General features: G+C 36.4%; 1 protein-coding gene across 1 annotated transcript in view; it reads left to right on the forward strand.

The window, feature by feature from the left end:
• The first annotated feature begins 14,270 nt into the window (after positions 1-14,270).
• Positions 14,271-21,592, forward strand: part of LOC102808571 (G protein-coupled receptor GRL101-like) — a 46,986-nt gene continuing 39,664 nt past the window's right edge. The window contains exon 1 of the mRNA XM_085507563.1: positions 14,271-14,319. Coding sequence (XP_085363689.1) covers positions 14,271-14,319 — 49 coding nt within the window. The remainder of the gene's footprint in view (positions 14,320-21,592) is intronic.

The following is a 21,592-nucleotide window of genomic DNA, read 5'->3' on the forward strand; positions in this document are numbered from 1 at the left end:
GCGGATGAATAGCAAATTAACATACAGTAAAGAGACCTGAGATTCACAAATTTTCATCTCCCGCGCAGATGTTTAGCTGTCTTGCTTACACTAGTATTCTTGCACTAACATTATTTTATAAAGTTAATTATTTACTTGCTAATTGCTAATTTAGGGGCATTAAGCCTGACTATATACTTACCCTCTAAAACAAAGGCACCCATAATGTGTCCAATTTACATGTAACGTTTCTGATTAGAACACTGGAAAGTAATCGAAGAAGAACCAATATATACTGAAAAAAAGAGGGAAAGTAAAAATGTGTTTGTCGAGACAGAATATAAGTTTGGTGTGACACTAAAATATTCAGTAACAGAATAGGTAGTAGAATAGTATAAAATGTTAAGTAACGCAGTTTTTTAAAGCAAAAAAATAGAGATGACAAAGCAAATTGTCTTATATGGAATGAAAGAAAAAAGACGAGTAGAAAAATATAATATGAACGGCGAGAATGCTCGATGTGAACGGCGACCCTTTATCGTCGATAGAGGGCGTGACCTATATGATAGGTGTATGTTGTCTTCCGAAGTTATTATATTACTAATACAAGCACATTTACGTGAGATTGGAATATAAGGTTTATTTCATATTCTACGTACTAACATGACCTAAGTCTTCCAAACAAGGCGCACAAGGACGATAAGTCCCGTTTATATTTTATGGAAATCTTACTGAATGTGTTGATTGAGAAGACGTTCGGTCTGAATTTCGCGTTTGCATTGACCATGTGTAATGGGCATGTACTTCATTTGCCATCAAGTAATATTATTGTCTCCAAATATGAATCATTACTGTTCTTATTTCATTTGATAATAACTTCAAGAATTATTTCTTGTATCAAGATTGTTTTAAATATTTGTATATTTTAGTGTACCATAAGAAGGCTTAGAAATCTAAAATAAATGTTGTTATAGTCTTGTCTTTCACAGCTATTACCTTTTTTCACATCATGGTTCATAATATTACTCAGTGAGTACCTAGTTATAGTTTGGTTGGTATAACATTTTAATCAATACACATTATGTCGCTCTTTTTATTTATCTTAAAATGTTGTTTTCGTTCACCTAGAGCATAGAAACTTAAATCAAGAGTCTTACTAGAGTGCATTGGTGGTCTAATTGGCGAACACATTATCGGTAAACTTACCCCTATGTTATGTTATTTTCCCTATTTGTCCAGTATATGTTATACGAGTGTTGTAACTCTATCCAATAACACATTTATAAATAAGGCTCTCAGATTGGCGGGATACTCAACTAATAAGCTTCTTTACTTTTAAAACTGTTTTGCATTATATAGAATTGGGAACCCACACGATTTGAGTTGATTCAAATTATCTCTAAAAGTCTATTTCAACCGTCATTTATTTATGTATCAAATATTGTTAACAAAGTAAATATCGTTTTAGGAATGAAATAAAATTGTGAATAGAGGTTGTGTTACATGAATCCAATTAGAAATTGATAGTTGAGTCCCAGGAACGAAATAATAACGCAGGCTTTCTTATAGTCATAGGTCCAACCTGACGGATATGCCATTCCTATACATCGCGCCCTCTAGTGATATGACGTCAAAATTACGCGAAAGGCTGTAGGCAATGCCGGAACGATCGACCGCTGTATTTAGTTGTGTAGTCTGTCGTCGTCTAGAATATAGTAAAATTTCTCAAAAACATAATCTTCAATTATGACGAATACACATGAAAACGACATGAACGGTTTGAACGAACCTTTTTGTTTCCCTGTTATGTCATAGAATCGCTTCGCCAGGAGAGGGCGCTATTTATAGAGCAGGTGTATATAATGATGAGTGTCGGTTCAGCTGGGCAGCGTGCCGCACATTATGCAATCTCGTGCAGTAAACGCAGGGTCATAGACCTTTGAAAGTTAGTATTTCAGTACAAGACACTTAGCGTTTTGATTTCTACGCGGTGACCTTTTTGTTTGATGAGCATTAGATCATCAAAAATAGACCATTTAATAAGTCACATGTCGCTCAACCTAAAAACAGTGTAAGGAATTTTAACAAGTAATGAATTTGTTGTGTCAGTAGTTCATTGCAACTATAATTATGTTGACGTGTTGGTGAGAAGAATTGAATGATTCAACTCTGGATGAACAATGAAATCGTGCAGCAGAGATTCCAAAGAACGACGATTCTAAAGAAATGTTACCGTAGTTACATTAGACGAATTTCATCATACACACGAAAGATTGATCACAGGGCATATTTCTACACTATGAAACTGAATACTCGTGAAATATGTGTATTCTAATACCGTACCATACTATGACATATATTGAGGAGAAATAATATGTACGTTATATTGCGTTGAAATCCGATCCAAGAATGTCATGTTGTGTCCATTGGTCGGCATGTTTAAATATGTATACATGTGGGTCATATGCGCTGACTGGTTGAATCATACAGTCAATATACATTACAAATGTAAACAATTGATCTCATTATCTGGAGAATATTGTGCCCAGCTTCCTGGAGTATATAAACGTTCCGAATTCATAGATTCCGAACTGGTAAACAGGATTCGTTATTTGAACCAAAATAACGTGTAATCAAATACAATTAATTGTTCAGATGTTCCATTGTCTGAATATGATTCAAATGAAAATGTATAGGAATTGTTACAGGGAAATGACCACACAGCTTGTCCCTAGAATGGATTATTTTCCCTGTAATCCTTAATTTATAATCGCGATTAATTAATATATGGGAGATGTGTGAGGTTCATCGCCCTCGTGAGTATGAAAACGAAACATAGTTAACGGAAAATATGAAAACAGTGCACTGTTTGTTTTACTGATACGTCGGCTTTTTGGAGAAAAACTCCAGGATATTAATGAACATGTACAAATGTTTACGGTAATCAATACAAATTACAAACTAGTTGAGTGACGTAAGCATTCTAGTGGAGTGAATGTGACAAACGCCCCAGTAAACACGTCTAATTATTCGTCCTTGAAAGACGATGGCGGATACCTCTCATTAATCATAACATCTCCACGTGACAGTTAAAAAACTTGTTTTATGGAACCGACATGTACATTACGCATTAATGTAATACTTGTTAAACTGTTTATGGTAATTGTATATTCATAAACATAATTGGCACTATCGTCTTGTCATATTTTATAGTGGTTTTGCACCGAATGGTGTGAAACCGAATGGTATTTAAGAAGCGACACCTTATAACCATTATCTTCGTGTTTATTTTCTCATTGACATTCGCATTCTTACACATCACGGGCGCTATACGCGACGTAATTTGCATGGTATAATGCTCCTAGATATTCACAGTCACTTCGTCCTTTAAAACTGGGTGATGTTATTCCAGATATTGAGACTGCCTAGTATAAGTAATGATTTTTTATTTCACGGGTAAAATAAAACAAAAACCCTAACATTTACTGAACATTTAACTTAGAAAAACAACCCGTAGAATTCCGTCGGCAGGCCAGTCACACTGGTTCTCACTACAAAAGGTTACGACGCCCCCCCCCGCTAAATTCTAAGGCAAATTAAATACCATATACAAACACGTAACGAGTTGTGTAATAACATACAAACATCAGCATTGGATGAGATGTATAAGTAGTAAGTATGAACAACATATTATTGGCAGTTATCGTACCCCTTCTCGGTCTTTTAATGACGAGAATTTACGTCCACTTTTGGAGCCTTGTTGCATCACACATCACCTAATTAGCTCATTAAGTTGAGTGGTCGTCCATCCAGCATCCCGTCAATTATCTTTTACTCGGTTCAGATGAGAACAGCTTCGTTCTTAAAACAGTCCGCTTACCGTTAAATGAGTTATTTAGTAGGAAATGTAGACAAAATATGGTGAACGAAAATTGTCCGCTATACTTTTCAAGTATTTTTCCATCATTTAGATATTTTATTGTTCTTCTATTATAATATGAGGTTTTTACGAGGATACAGAAAAGTATGCACGAAGACGGTACAGCGGGACTATCAACTGACGCGCAGCAAAGTGCATACTTTTCGGTATCCTCGTAATAACCTTACTATTATACATCCTTTCCTCCTAAGGATACATCATGGGAATGCCGAAATACAAAATGTTTAGAACAGATTGACCGAACTTCTTTGTATGGGGTCCGGTAAAACCCTGGGGGCTGCCATGTTTGTTTTTATTATTAGAGAACGTTTACGCGCGTAATCGTTCCATATTCGGAATTCGCATTTCCTAATATGGTAGGATGAATACCGCAAAATTACGACACGCTGTAACTTATGGCGTTACGATGACATATGTATAATAATATCCTTTATGTATGGGAAAATCAATGGTATTTGATAAATGTTGGTCTCTCCGATGCTACGTATTTCAACATACTTACTGTGTCAATATTCTTTTTACGGGATAAAAGCACAATTATGTATCTCTCAATATATAGTATTGAACTAAAAATATCATTTTTTCTCCCATATTTGCATCTTTAACTTCTTATTACGTATCAATCTAATCTTGACATGTTATAGTGGATACATTCGTCGAATTAAGCAAGGACTGAAAACATTGAACAGTTCATCTTTACTTTGAGGGATCCATTTCTATGTAACTCATCGACTATACTAGGTAACCACATATCAAGTCAATCGCTAAGGCGACAGATATGACGGGGTTATGCGTGATGAAGTCACTGGTTCTTTTATATGCCACTAATTGGAAGAGTAAATCTGCATATTAAATAAGTATTCTTTGTGAGTTGGTTCTCAAAGAAAAAAAAACACTCACACACACAGTAATCAATAAAACACTAACACGTGACGGTAATTACAGTTGACTGTGAACAATAACAACTGAATGGACTCTAATTGTCAAAACGGTGCATGGCAAAGTTCAACAGATGCTGACAAAGAAAATGGTACACCTGCAAACACGTGACAGACCAAGTAAAGTATCTGTTGCAAAGATGACGTGTTAGAGCAGTTATGTGAAGGCCGTATGTAGATAATTGTGAGGTTATTCCCTATCGGTGAAGGCATGGTATCATAATGTGGGATAGTTTAGTAGCGTACAAACTATTGAGTTAGCCATTTCCGTTTGATTGGTCATTGTGTACCCTTTACATTATCTTCAGGTGTATTGATATGTCCATTTCTATCCCAAGAACAATTTACAGTTTCCGACACTGAATGTCAATATTGCCTCCCATGACTACCCAGCGTGATCTTGTCCGGCGGGGACGGGTTTATCGCTCTCTGAAAGTAATAAGCTTGGTTATTAAGCATCCTTTTGGGGGGCGCTGGAAAGAAAACATATTCCGCATATGTTTTTTATCCTATCATTGCGACTTTATCCCGGTTAAACACAGGCTTCTCTAAAGTAGCGCAAGTAAATGAATCTCGCGCCAATGGTTATGACATCTCTATTGATCCTGTGGTGATCTCAGAGTACGAGACGACCATTTTTTCGATATTCAGTCCCAGATCGTATTTGAAGTAGGTTTTATCGGTCGTTAACCGGGTGTAATAACCACTATACCACTCAGGTTGCTGTTGAGTACGAGTTTCATTTTGGTTGGTCAGATAACTCTGAATGTTTTAAACGTCCTGTTGATTTAGATTTGGTGACGTGAAGCCATTCTTCCAAGTGGTGCCTCACTTGAACTGACAGAAGTGAGTCCATAAATGATCATCAAGTTTCTGAACACCAGTCCAATAAGCCCGTTGGACCGGAAGGTTATCATGGTTATCCTTTTATTGAGGAACATGGAGAGCAAATATGAAATACTTGAATGTGCATTTGAAGGAATTCATATATTCTGAAATGGGCTTGCTTCGTGAATTTGATGTTATGTACCAGTAATTGAAAACAACATGTGATTTGCATAGTTGTATGTGCAATTAACAATTCCAGTATAAGTAAAAACCAGTGTGTGAAAACAACGTGCATTATCGAACGCAATATTGTCTGCCACCTGACATTACACTCGTACTTTCAATACGGCGGAAGTGCGTTATAGAGTGCCATGACCTCGTGATTACATGTGAAACCTGTCACCGAACTTAAAACGGCAACACTAAAACAGTTTTGAAATAAGTAAGATAAAAAAAAACTATTCAGTTTTTTTTATGATACACGATAAAATTTTATCGATATCACTAGCTAAAAGATGTCAGCATAGTATGATAGGAAGACCAGCGACGATGATGAACGGCAATTGTCATTAGCGAGCGCTCAGAAAGACACATTCATATTCTACCTGTACTGAGGCTGAAACGATGATAGCATCAAGTCATCGGTGGCCTAATTGTCCCTTTACTGTTACTTGAAATATCGACTTGTGAAAAACATTGCCCTAATTGATGTCGACGTCGATCATATTTTATAAAACAGTTTAAAACGCACTCGAAAACAGTTTGAGTGAAAATACTGTTCCCATGGGAATCCGACAAGCTGATATATATGTACTTAGATGTGTAGTAAGTACCTTGTTTTTGGATAATTGTTCAAGGAATAAAAAAGCTTCTGGTGAAATAAATGCTATCCGCTGTGTTTTTGAAAGCTTTCAAGAAGATTACGAGGGTCATGTCTATCGTAAATGTTGTCTTAGTCAACTTCAAGTCTAATATTAAATGGCTAAAAGTCTACGTTATCAATATTTGTTGATATCAGGGTCGCGATGTTTAGTTTTGATGAATTTGAGAAAATGAGTTGTTGTGGCAGATTTGTGGTAATTCGGGTAAATAGAATTGGAATAAATTTACAAGTATCTACATTGTATCGAAACAAAATGATAAGTGATGTTGTTGAACAGATGAAAACACTGGCCTTTAGAAATCTCAGATAAATCACGCGAGAACATGGCGTGAACTCGACTCCGGGAAACATAAGTCAACATCTACCTGTGAGTAATGCGAAATAACAGACAGTGTGCGAGAGACATGCATAGATATAACAGTTGAAATGTTATGCTGCCAGGACAAAATAAAGTGGGAAATGAAATAGTGATATTGGTATTGGTATATGAAAAAATAATTACACATTCAAAATGTAGAAGTTGATAAATAAACACTAAAACTATATTTATTATAATATATATATAATATAGAAAAATAAATAATATTTCTTGTAACTGTAAGAGCTGAAATTTTTTAAAAAATTATCACGGTCGCTATTGGCACTCCTACTATCCATCATCAACGTTATCACGTGATTAACCCAGCTAAATGCCATACAAAGAGTACTGTTAACATTTATGATGTATGCCAATTTAGGGTCTTCCACTTTTCCCATGATGCATTATAATAACAAACATATTTATGAATATAAAAACAAATGTTATCTTATTTGAAAAAATAGCAATGTGCTGCTCTTACTCGCTTGACTGAAATCAGTGAGTGCGTGTTTACGAACATGCTGACAATATGGGAACACGTGCAGGGGTGACTACTTTTTTCAATATTATTGGCAATAATACTTAGAAGCAAAGCTTTGTCTTGAGAATTCATCCAATACATAGTTAGCTATATGTATATGTAAATTAAATCCATCTCCGCGGGGAAAATGAAAGACAATAATTAGGATATGAAATATTTAAAATTAATTTCCCATTAAGATTTTCCTCTCGGCTAATATAGCTTAGGGATACGTATAGGGTGAACTCTATTTAGTCCAAAGTATTATAAAATAACAACAATATTTATCAAAATATGAAATGTTATCAAGATAAGTGTGCCATTGTAAGTCAACATGGGTGATACTCATATTACGTTTGACTGAAATCAACATGTTCATAACATTGCTGCTATGACAATATGCACATCAGTCTATGAAACCATGACCAAAATGTTGTATTCATATGTTAAATAAATAATCAAAGGCAGCTCAAACTCTGTACTGCTGAGGCTGCTCGTAACATGAAATATTAAAAAAGGTGAAAGCCAAATTATCAAAAGTATTCATGGTCTGTTGTCAAGAGGGCTCTGCTTTGCGAAAGAGCAAATATTGATTAAGGTAGAAGCCTACTCATAAAATACCAAGAATTTATTTATTCTGTAGTAAATTGTACTCCAATAAAATATAAGAACTTTAAAAAAGGTGGAGATACAGTTTTATTTTTAAGAAAATGGTAGTTGTATTTCAGTGTATAGTGGCCACTTTACCATAGGCTCTTGTGATGAGGTACTTTTTGTTTTTCTCAATTATTTGAAAAATATGTGTTTTAAAAAGTGTAAAAATGTTTTAACATTGTGTCCTATACAAATTTTCAAAAAAATAACAATTTTTGAAAAAATATTAGAACACGTTTCTCAAAATATGTCACAATAACCCAAACAGATGCTATTTCATGCTTCTATGGGACAATAGATCCATGATTTTACCTAATAAACCAATAAACATTGTCAAGCTATTTATGCCAAACTTTCACAAAAAACTGTGAGTAGACTTCTACCTTAACCCTGAACAGATCATGTGTATGGTTTACAAAGCGTCGTTGCAATTTGTCAAGTGGTTCTTGAAATACCAGCAGACAAGCTAAAACCGGTCAATTATTATGCAAATTGGGTAATTGCGAATCATCGATTTCAACTAATACACACCGTGACATCAGTACTGTATATTGTCCCAGAGCATCCATGCACACAGTTTCGCTGAAATCTGAAGTCTGAAAGTAGTTCTTATGATATCTACAAACAGGTTGAAATTGGGTGTTCACTGTGCAAATAAGGTGGATAGTATTCAAATGTATATGTAGGCCACTGAAAGTAATAACAGTTTCGTTTCCAGCACACCAATATCGTTCGGAATGTAAAAGTGTATATACAGATTTAACCTATGATAAATAGATATGCAATACTGATGTAACAATAGAAGATGAATAAATTAGTTTCCGAATTGGATCAATGCGCATGCGTACTAGAGCATTTCATTGTTTAATCTTGTGAATGATTAGCTGTGTTTTATTTTCAGTAACAACATGATAAAACATAATTCAATGTATTCATCTGCACACAATATAAAACAACTATATATATGCTCTAATCTATTTTACATATATATGTATTCCCGGGACAAGGTGGTCAAATTGTGTAACTAACACAGAGGTGTATGACGGTAACAGACAAACTGACTCGCGCACGCATAGAAACTAAAATTAATCAAAAGTCCCTGTTTCTGACATACAAACCGTTAGGAAAAATGTTAAGTAAATAATAAAAATAACAATGCCGTTGGGCTCTCTGATTATGAATAATTAAACAAATTGTTAACGACTGTATGGAATTTTCTTTGGAAAAAAAAAAAATCATTTTGTGCTCTTTTCTAGCTTATACTCGTTACTCTGAAGAAGGTTTAAGTTTGAAATCTAAGCTAGTCACCTCTGATTGTGAGAGCTATTTAAAAGGATTCATGTCAACGTCATCACGTGACACGCTTCAGAAATGTCAAGGTAAAAGATGTAATTTCAAGTACGTACCAATATTGTAACGTTATGTGTATATTTCAACTTGGATATTTCAATTATCCCCAGCACATACTATGGGCATTGGACTCTCGCAAATAAATGTATTTTACCTAGGAAAGTGAGAACTATGACAGTTGATAGTGAAACTTATCTATCTACAGTAAACAACTCATCATTATGTATACATTGGGCCGTTCAATGTGAACAGTCATCAGCGCCGCTATTAACTAGATAACAAACGAGAAATCTATTTTGTTAGAATGTCATCCCATTAACTGATCATTAAATTCGAATCACAGTTTGAGTGTTAGACTGTAGTTGTCTTCAACTTACAAGAGTTGACAACATAAATTACGATTTAACCACATTCGATCATGAATAATAAACACGTTTACTCACGGGTGCAGTGAACCGATACTACGTGAATCACGTCTAAGCGTCTATTCTATTCTATTCTATTCTATTCTATTCTATTCTATTCTATTCTATTCTATTCTATTCTATTCTATTCTATTCTATTCGTGCCCGAGTACATCGCAGGAGCGTGACCACTTAGACATCAACATAAACGTATTACGTACATCCTGTGGTTGAATTACACAATTCCGCTACAAATACGTGCCACTGTCACGACGTGTACATGTAATCACGAATGAGCATAATCAGGAAAATACTACTTTGTCTCTGTGACGAGGATGTTTTAACGCGTGTATAATAGTATTCGTAGACATAGGTTGGATTTACTCCATATTAATTAAGGATGCTTGGCGAACAATAATACTGTATCCTGGTCCGTATACCTTGTATATTGTTTTTTTTTATTTTGTCAACATTACACATAACTGTGAGTCGGCTTTGAAATATCCTAGAATATGTTCACCGTTGTGCTAAAGATGTAAACGGAAATTTGGCAGAAGTCTATAACTGAGAGCGCCGATAAAACTCGGTGTATGTGGACAGGCCGTCATTTCAGCATACCTATACCACCCAGGGAATAATAATACTAAATAGCGATGTATTGTCAGGAATGTCAAAGATATAAACATTGGACGCACACTCAACGCAAATGGACGCAATTGTTTATAAGTGTAGTTTGTTAATTTAAACAGCTTTTTTTTCATGTGCTCCCAATGGAATGGCCATTACGGTTAGAAATCAGCAAGGACGACCGCAAAATGCAACGGGCATCGTATACAGGTACTTGGTCACATCGACGAATTAAAAGAAAACAAACACACGTGCGGTAAAATAATGGAATGGTCAATGTTGATAGATTGTAATAGAATTACATTTCTTTGCCCATACGTCATTTTGAATTTATCTGCGGATGTGTACTTATGTATGTTTTTACTTATGGCCCTTTGACGCACACAAATTGGTTAGAAATACCTTGACACGGTCAAAAAATCGCTACTTGATCTACATCGATGAATAAAGTGTTCACCTCACAACTTGACAGACAAGGTGAATAAAATACGATTCAGACTCACACGATGACGTGGGCATTACTGAACCGAAATCACATTCGCGGTAGTAGTTGAACTTTATTTTTTGGTCGACCTTAAATACATATCATGTTACATAACATATCACCACTTGTTTCGTAATACAAAAATAATTTTTGCTTACTATTACATGGATTGGAAAAAATATGAAACAATTTGAGAAAACTCAGCCCGTTCTCCTTTAACATATCGGCAAATGTAACGTTGTTCGATATCGCAACTACCAGGAGTGTACCACGTGATTCTGAGTGAACTCGACACGTGTGGAGTGATCAGGTTTGTTTATTAACAGCTAAATCCAAATACATGCTCTCGTCTTGTTTTAAATAGAACCAGATCCCTTAAATATCTATTTCAATAACTAGCGCTGAAGAAGAAAAAATAGTTGAGAGTAAAGTAGAAAACATATCCAATACAGAATAGACTAGACTTAGAATATAATTCCAATTCACGCGTTTACATTATATATGTGCGACGCAATGTTTCATGTATGTCTACGGTTTGAACATGATCGATCAATTCATGAATGAGAATATATACTGGGAAACCATTTGTTTTCACTGGCATTTAATTTCACTATGTCGATGTTTTGATCAATTTCACATAATTTTAAGTTCATGAACTTCGCAGTGAATTGCACAAGAGCAAGAACAAGAGCTCAGAGACGATTTTTTTAAAATGCTTTTCTTATTCAAGTTATTGCATACATTTTTGAGGCCCATTTGATTACGAGAGGTGTAACTGACATTATAGTCTACGCAAACGTTAGACACTTAAAGCGCCACAGTCGGTCCGCAGCGCGCCACAGTCGCCATGCAGCGCGTCACAGTCGACCCGCAGCGCGCCACAGACGGCACGCAACGCGTCACAGTCAATACGAAGTACGAAGCGCGTCACAGACGACACGCAACGCAGCGCAATCTTCACACAGCGCCTTAAAATGATGTATATATATATATATATATATTATACACGTTGTATGCATCGGACCCATATCGAACACGACGTGGCGTGGCAACTGTGGCGTTTAATTCAATGATAGTTTGTTGAATTGTGTGCAAAAGCTGTCAGGAAATCTACCTATACGCATTAGTGTGAAGTCTGCTCTGATATTATATATATCCTTGTATTACTAGACTAGAAGCCGTATGTGATCGTGAGAAAATCTACAAATAATAAAAACTAGTAAATTTATGGGCGGGTCTTGAACAGATCAGTCGATGAGGTCATAACGCACTAATTATGGTCACATGATGTGAAAATCGAGCTTTTTTCAACAGCAAAATTCGATTTTGTTTCTTGACGATGTTCATAAACAACAAAATTAAACGTCACGATAACGCAATTCAAGGCTCGTCAATTTGTAATCCGGCAGTCAACCCGTGTGAAACAAAATTGTAACGGACTACGTAGTTACCTAGTGATGCTTGGCTGTGCCAATAATTTTTTGAGGGTTCAGTTCACTTCAATTGAAACACAATGTTCTTGGTGGTACATATTCAAGTTATTCTTCTAAAACGTGACAACCTTTGCACCGCGACACATACAACGAAATTGGAAAGCGCTGCGCGAGAATTGTGAAGCACTGCGTGAAAGTAGTGATGCACTGCGTGACGATTATAACACGCTGCGTGACAATTATAACACGCTGCGTGACGACTGAGGCGCTTTAACAGAAATGCGGTACAATAAAATAACTTTGGATATAGATCACAATTATTCAGAGTACAAACACTGTCACCCAGGTACTCACTATATAGGTTTGATAAAGGTGTGTGCACCATCTACGCCGAAACTTCACCTGAATAAATCCAGCTAAAACGGTGTAATGAGTATGTATCCAACGTAATGGTGCTGCGTCCATTATCATTTCCACACCATTGCCAGCATCAATCAACGCTGGTTGATCCGCCACCGCTGACGAAGAATGACAGCGTTGGAGATCAAAATCACTACGTCAACCCACAACTTGATTCTATTAGAAATGCGGCTGATTTACCTCGCGTCCAGTATACTCTGGCCCGCCCCAACCGGTTTGAGAAACTAATTTGGAATTGAGTATGGGGATTCCCCCAGTTGTTAAAACGGCGTAATTGTTAAATTTACTTAGAGTTTTCCATGACAATGATATTTACATAGTCTGTATAGGGAGACATTCTAACTATACTCACACCGTTCGACAAACCTGCTTATTATATCGGATACTGTTTATCTGACACTAATAATGAGATAAGTTTTTTTCCGGCATGTATTTCCAAAATAAAACCTCCGTATTATGTATGTGTCACCTTCGCAATTTATGACTTTGCGATTTCTAAGGATCTTAAAAACCGACGCAATCTACTAAAAGAAATCTTTAATGCAAGGTGACATTGTCAGCTTTTATTGAAATTATTCCCATTGTTTAAATTTGACTTGTTTTAAAGTTTTATTATTAAAAAAAAAGTGAATCAGTTAAGTAACCGTGCACCAATGTATAACAGTCCCAGCCCAGGTCAATGAACACCGTGTCTGTAAATCCTATTTGTTATTACAGGACACGCTTCTCCGGGCTGGATACATCGTGCCTCTCGTCGGAAGGATCGGCGTGAATGGTTACCATATGCGTGTACTGTACGTGCTATTTCTACAGTCACGAACTCTGTAACCAGTCAGCTTTGAGTGAGTATGAATCAAGTCGGTATCAATGTGCTGTTCAACCTAACTATATTCTACTGAATCATATCATCGCACGTGATCCATCAACGCACTGTATCGCAGAAAGGCGAACATTTTCACTCATAAAAAAGGTTGATCGGGCAAACTCAGACCTCATTCCACATCAATTTGACAACCATGTTCTCGAAAGCAAACACGTAACATTAAATGGTTAATTTATCAAAGTCGGCATTGATGATGCTCCGTTACATCTAATTCCTGCATAAAATAAATAAATACCAGACTGTAATAAACCATTTGGTTGGGAAATCAATGATGTCTCCCTGAGTATGTTGGATGGATTCGTTTACTCGGGCACAGTGCCGAGACTGATATCGAGTAGTACAGTCCTGTCACGTCGTATCGTATTGCTGTTTATACACACGCTAAAGTGGTTTTCGTTTTTGCCACTTAATAAACGGTTAACCAATCAGTCGGACTCGATCAATCGGGGTCACGTGGCCGCTTTAAGTTGCCTTGGCTGGTAGGATCTGCATCGTTCTGTCAGTACACGTCCCTGGAATGGAGTAATCTACCAGCGAGAATATATGCGTCGAACACCGATTTATACAACATGTCCTATCGCCTGTTTTACGCTGTGTTCGTGTCACTTACAGCTGCAGGTAGGTCGTTTTCGTCTCGTAACTTAATAAGACGTTGCACAGCTTGGTTATGTTTTTGCAGTCATTCACCATGCATAACCTTTTTTTTTTGGAAATATAATTGTTGCGATAATTAGCTATATGTCATGAAAGCGATATTCCATGTACATTCCGATACTCATTGAGACTACATGGCAGGGGCACGCTCTTTGATCCACGAAGTGCTCCCGATATACTGGGTCCTTTCACGATCACGAGTGTCGTTGTACATTACCTATTAAAGTCCGTGATTTAACGTCTTTGGCTACCCACACCACTTTATCTTTCACTTTAATTGCGCAATATGTCTATTTCTATTTTAAGTCTGGCCACTCAACGCCACTAAACGCATATCAGAAAAAAACACTTTGTCGTAGCCCATGCACTCAAATTAATACCAAACCCACGCACGATAAATCAAACACAGAATCTGGGTACATGCAATATTCTGTTCTAATTGCCTGCAGTCCGTTGAGTCAGGTGTGATCATTATTCAATTTAAGCATCGTGGGCATTCGTTTTCTTTTAAACATATTTTGGCAAATATAATAAACAGACTGTTAATGTGTATGTTGTCTTATCCGCGTATATAGAGCGTTATCGTGGCAATGTCCTTGCAATAACGGCGGTTATCGCAAGTGTTGTGCCGTCAATGTCCTGGCAGTATCGTCACCAAATAAATCAAAATTGAGCACAATAACGGTAGAAGCAGATAAAAAACAGAAGCAGATCTCCACTGCTTTCTATAATAGTGAGCCCGCCATCCAACGTTTGATAGAAAGCCGGGACCTGTTTGTGCGTGAATTGTTGCGCAACTTAAAAACCTAGAAAACGTTTATCGATGTCAGCTTCGTATTAAATAAACGTTCTGTAATTTGGATACCGAATAAAGAGTACATGAGCTGTATTTATGAAAACAAATCGGTATTTTTAAATGTGTCATAGAGACCCATGTGAACGTGTATTCCCCATAAAGTCCAGTTTCTAACCTCGAGTGGATTTCTTTCATCGAGAATGACTAAGAGAGTCTAAACTTCCCCCTTCGACTATAGGGCATTGAGACCTGCACCTTTGCATTTTTTGACCATCCGGTTATAGCATTTATCGCCATAGTTTCAGAGACGTGAGTGCCTGCAATGAATTTGCGCTATGCGTCAAGCTACCCTTCGTAACATATATAAACTATAAACACGTTTTATTTTCCAATTTGATTAATATAGAACGCTTCAATTGAGCATTCGATCATTTATCATTGCCGTAATTCGGAGTAAACATGCTAACACAAATAGCCAATAGCGTCAAATAATCCGCATGGGAAACAAACTTGAGAAAACAAGTTAAATGCAGTGTCAATTCCATTAAATTAACTTGGCATCAGTTACACTTACGTTCCCTTCCAAAAATAAAAAATAAAATCTATATCCATCGACACATGTCTGAGAATTCTCAATAGTGCAATGTAGACGGGGAAGCAATCAGACGGCTAATATCGAGGAATTAATTGTCGATACGTTACTGCTTGAAATATTATCTTCCGTACCTGCCTTATCAACTTCATCGCGGAAATAGTGTTGTAGGGACATACTCCAGCCAATACATCGCTTCTCATATATCTAAATAAGACACATTATCAACATATTTTTACGAAATATATATTCTATTAAACACTTCCACACTTTCAAGTATGTGCGATTGAATACAATAACAGATTTTATTTGACACCAAAAACAAAAAATCTTCGGAAAAAACACATTTAAATACGATAAGCCTGGCATTAGTTTTCACTTCGGACAACCACTGCCGTATAATGAAATCTTATGATATTCGCTATTCTTAGACTAGTGTATGAAAATAAATAAAAGTTTGTTCTCGCGTCAGTCAGATTATATTTGAAAACTTCGGACACGTGCATCATATATGACATTAGCCCCCCGAACTATTTCGTAAGAGCATCACTGTTGAATCAGCCTTCTGGATTTTTTTCCCATGCGCGTTTCGAAATACCGCGATGTATTATGGGTGTCAAAACAATTGATCGGAAGTCGTAGTTTAATATTATGCATCCATGGGTTACATGCTCTCAGTTTATACAACCAATTATGATTTATTTCAACCTTAGAACTCAGTACACACCGGTAACATATACCGCTACCACACACTCGAATACAATTCTAGTCCAGTGTGTCTCCTTTTTTTTATACGTTGCCATGGAAATCAGCCCAATCCATAGCGCATTTGTAATAAATAACAGATACCCCAGCATGCTCGGGGTAATGTAACAGTCTTATCATTTGATAGCGTTGTTGCTGATAAGAAGGGTTAGAGCCCGTCAGAGGCCTATGTTATGCTCATATTTCATTCCGATATATTTTGTAACAAAGAAAGTTGTCACATTCAGTACGGCAAGTAGATAGTTGGACACGCGTGCAATATTGTCGATGGCGACATTCGTTCAACAGTCATATCATAAACCAAAGTCTCTAGTGTCTTTGCATAAACAGACCTAACTAATTTGGGATACACTAAATGACGTCACGGAGTGTCGAATTCGCATAATGTATGCATATGAAGACAAGCTTCTGTGGCACTGATTTTGTTTCATTAGGAAGTATTGAGTACGGAACCCAAAAATTCGCGTATGCGAGGCAGTGATGATTCCGGGTTCTATGATGATATCACTTTTTCGAGTTAGTTAAAAGGTGACAAAATTTAAACCTTATTCGTCTATTGAATTATGCATAAATGTTCTGTCGTGCCTCACAGGTTTGAGAACCGGATCCCTACAACCTAAAATATTGCCCATAACTACAAATGACTTATCACACTTAGTGTTGTCTTATACACACCGTTTATTGCAAATATAACACATATCACGTGACATCGGATGCTCGATGATGCGTGAAATGCACTTACTCCGGAATAATTACTATAGAAACCTGAGTAAGTCATAAATAACATATGTGACAGATAATGATGGCGTTTGGTAGGTGATGCGTGATTGGTTAAGGACAGAATAAAATAACATAATAATAATAATAATAATAATAATAATAATAATAATAATAATAATAATAATAATAATAATAATAATAATAATAATAATAATAACAATAACAATAACAATAACAATAATAATAATAAGCTAACTCTAACTCTATTAGTGAACAAAATGCTCGTCGTCAAATTACCAAGTCGTCGATAATCGGACACCTATTATAAACCATATGATGCGCACTAATATATCAGCCAATTTTGCTAACATTACACATTTTCAAATACTTATAATTGGGGTATTTAACCGGATTTTTCCAAGCATTTCGCTGTAAATATTTGAAACGCGTTTAATTCTAACACTATTCGCCGTTTTCATCAACAGACTATCAAATAGCACATATGTTTATGTAATTTCCTATGTTGCGCAAATCCACGATATAATGTATGAGTGGGAGGTCATAAGAAAATATTTGTTCCGAGGGTGCGGGCAAACATGTTGTGCTATTATGGATATTCATTAACTAAAAATACTCACATTAACATATTTGTGAAATTGTGTTATTTATACTGGTGTAATAACACAGTGTTCATTTTAATTCACTTGCATCGGCCATTGGCAGTGATGTAAAGTGGGAAGGAATTTCGATTTGGTGCACGCGATTTCTACTGTCTTGGGTACGGGTAACATGTCGTCATTCTTGATGTCTTGACATGGTTTGTACCGGCTTGTGCGACAGACTATGTAGCAGTCTAACGCTGTTAAAACCGACGTCGACAATCAATGTCATATCAACGAAGTCAGTTAATACCGTCTGAACGATTTTCATCAATTTTCAAACCAGTAATTATCGTATTTTTTTTTTGACGACGTGGTATACAAGTGGATGAAAAGCATGTCGGGTGACATTAACTAACGCATGGATGTAAACCACCGGAACTTAATTTGGATTAGAAAGTGCTAATTTACACACTAAGGAATGTTTTTTTCATGATGAAATGCTTCCTGGTGGAGCGATATATTTATCTCGAAAACGAATCGAAAATGTGTGAAAATGGGTAGTAATATCAACTGCGTTGTTTGGGTATTTGTGAAAACAAATTTTCATTGGTACGGTAAAATAGGTGTACATCATTATGTAACGATTACGACCAGATTGGTGATGATCGATACAGATGAGTCTGAAAAACGTCTTGATTTATACAGTCTTGATGACTTTAGGTTTAAATTAAAATCATTGTTGACTTGTAATATACGTTTACACATAGACAGATCAACGTATATTTGTGTTATGTGTGCAATTAGATATCACCTGCAAAGAGTTAAATTATTTATTGAAGCGGAAAGTTGATGTTATGATCTATAATGTATGTAATAGAAATATGCGATTCATCCCTTCGTCAAATATTTAAATGTATGAAACTCTAGCGACAGCGAGTTAACTTTGCACTCTCTCACTTCTGTGTTATTAGATTCGTTTGTTAGTAGTAGATTTTTTTTCATTCCAATGTATAACTTTTCAGTGTTCGGTTAAAAAAATGTAAACAGTTTCAAATAGTTTCTGGTTGCTTTGCCATCAATTGGGGAGGGGTTGTTTCCGTCGACGTCGATCCACTACAGACGAGCAATAATGCAGAATATCTCACTATACCAGCTTCAGGTTTGTATTTTTCATACACCAATGTTCCATTTGAAAGTTCACGAAATGTTCGTGGAAGTAATTTTCATTCCCATACATCCAATGAAGTAGGACGGAATAAGATAACTCTGGGGTATGTGGAAAACTGGCAAACACACGTGCGTTCGATTTGATTGGGTGATAAACATTAATAAACAGAAACGACACTTGGAGCAATATGAAGACGCTCCAGGTTTGTCAGTCTAATCTCAGGCAGCCAATCAATGATAACAGAATGATGAGCCGGTTGCATAGTTATCTAGCGATGCACCAGGACATTCTTGGTTTTACTCGAGATGAATGGATTCCAGGTACTTCGTTTCAATCACGGTCATTAACGTAGCAACTAGGAAATAGGAAACCCTTCTACTCTATTCGTACGAAGAGCAGTTCTACGTCGAGCAATCAGCGACGAATATTCTCCTTTGGACAGGCTTAACGATGTTTAGTTTTATAAATCGAAATATTTATAAACATTATACACGTTGGATTGTTTCAAAGAATCGATAATTGTTTATTTAGGTTTGTGCCATAAATGTGCAGTTGAGTCGAAGTAAATAAACAAGCTGTTCTCTGATTGGTCTGCCTGTTTTAAAGTTGGGTAGCCAATCAGACCCAATCTTGTAAGTAGCTTCGCATATTGACTCAACATGCTTTGATTGGTTGGAGCATTTGCCCCTATCGGCCAAGGTCTCTCGTATTCCCAACAACAGATACACCTGTCATTACAAATATATAGGTTACATTCACAATGTCGTCATGTATTATTCTGCCAGTTTTACAATGAAAATAACACTGTAATTTCCGTGTATATGACATTAATGACACAAATTGTAACCTTTGAAAACAAATGAAATATTAAATCTTACAATCGGTGAATCGACGGTTTTATAAAATTAATCTGGGTAGATAATCATGACAGGGGAAATACGATGATGTCATTACTGCCAGCTGCAGCCGATTTGGTCCCTGCTATCTGCGATCCGTGTATACATGTCTTTTTTCTTCTCGTTACATTTGCATAACAGTGAGCAAAGGCGGAGGTTATCAGGTGCCTTGTCGACTACAGTTAATCGAGCGCGTTTAACTATTTTTTTTTTCAATTTATATCGGCTGATAGTTACCGCTATTCGCTTTCTAATTCTAGTTAGTGATCCTGGGGATGTATTTCACCCCTAAGATGGCATTAACGACCGTGGTTTACAATATCAACATATACAGCCGGGGACAGAATAGCATGGCTATTTCTCGCGACGTTATCTGGGCTTGGCGGCTATTACAGTAATTTCTACAAAGCGCGTTAAATTAGAAAACGCTGTACAGAAATTAGACATAGCAGGAAAATAACCAAACGAAAAAGACAACATTGGTAACAATCTGTATCGGTGTGCATAATGTGAACACTTAATTCTGTCCTCGTTTGTATCGTTTGCATTATCATAGAATTATGTTTCGTTTGCTTATTAGTCATTGCTCTGTATTATACAGTTTTCATACCATTATTGAAACGCCGTGTTCTGTTTGGCTGATCGGTATCACGTGCATCCCTATTGGCATTTGATAACTGGGCAATCGTTGAGGTCAAAACTACAAATAAGAATGGTGCGACTTATCCATGTCCTGTGTTTCCTAAAATTTGTACGGATCGTTCATAAACAAGAATCAATAATTGTTTCACGTTGAGAGATAATTTGTATCTAGACAATTAACTGCCAACTTGTTTTTGCATGTCGTACACTGATGAACGTCACACGCGCAACTGAAACTCAAGCGCTATGACGCACTCTTCAAAATGTCGACTTCTTCGTTACAAAGCAGTTAGTACACGTATATTCGACGTTTCGGGTATTGCGCATGCTTCCTACTGTTTCCTGTTGTAAATCACCACTATTAGAATCAGAGGTGTATTAACGCCATAGCTTTTGATTATCACACAATGATATAAACCTCCATTCACACATTCACAAACAAAATCCATTTTCCACAAAAAAAAAAAAAAAAAAAAAAACGAAAAAAAAAAAAAAAAAAAGAATTTAACTAATAAAATGTGTTTAATTCTGTTGGCGATGATTTATAACATGAGTAATGAATCTCCCACAGCGTCATATTGGATTCGGAGAAGGGTCTACACGCGATAACGTGTTCACATATTATCTTGCCATAGATCATATGGCTAGGTGCAATAATGGACCACACGCGCCGACGGCGCCGTCCTCCATTCCGTAAATATACAGCAATCGTGACCACAACCGAAACTACAACTCAAACACCAGATTGTTGAATAAATGATATTAAATGTAGTTGTTAGCGTTGGTGATTGGTATTCATATGCACTGTATCGTGTTGAACATTGACATCAGAGCAGACGATTGCGTCAGAAAAATTGAAAACTTCAGAAGTTATGACGAAATGTGACATGATACTGTAAGATCAATCCAAACCAATTCGGTTTATTGTAATAGCTGCAGTGAAGAATTGCAACAATTTTAAATACTAGCACAGACGTAACTGGAATTTTACGTTGCAGACTATATGCTAGTCATCGTTTTGTTCATTAGACCATGTCACACGAAATCAATCAACTG

The sequence above is a fragment of the Saccoglossus kowalevskii genome, chromosome 14 (assembly GCF_978046115.1).
Source record: "Saccoglossus kowalevskii chromosome 14, keSacKowa6.1, whole genome shotgun sequence".
Taxonomy (NCBI): Eukaryota; Metazoa; Hemichordata; class Enteropneusta; family Harrimaniidae; genus Saccoglossus; species Saccoglossus kowalevskii.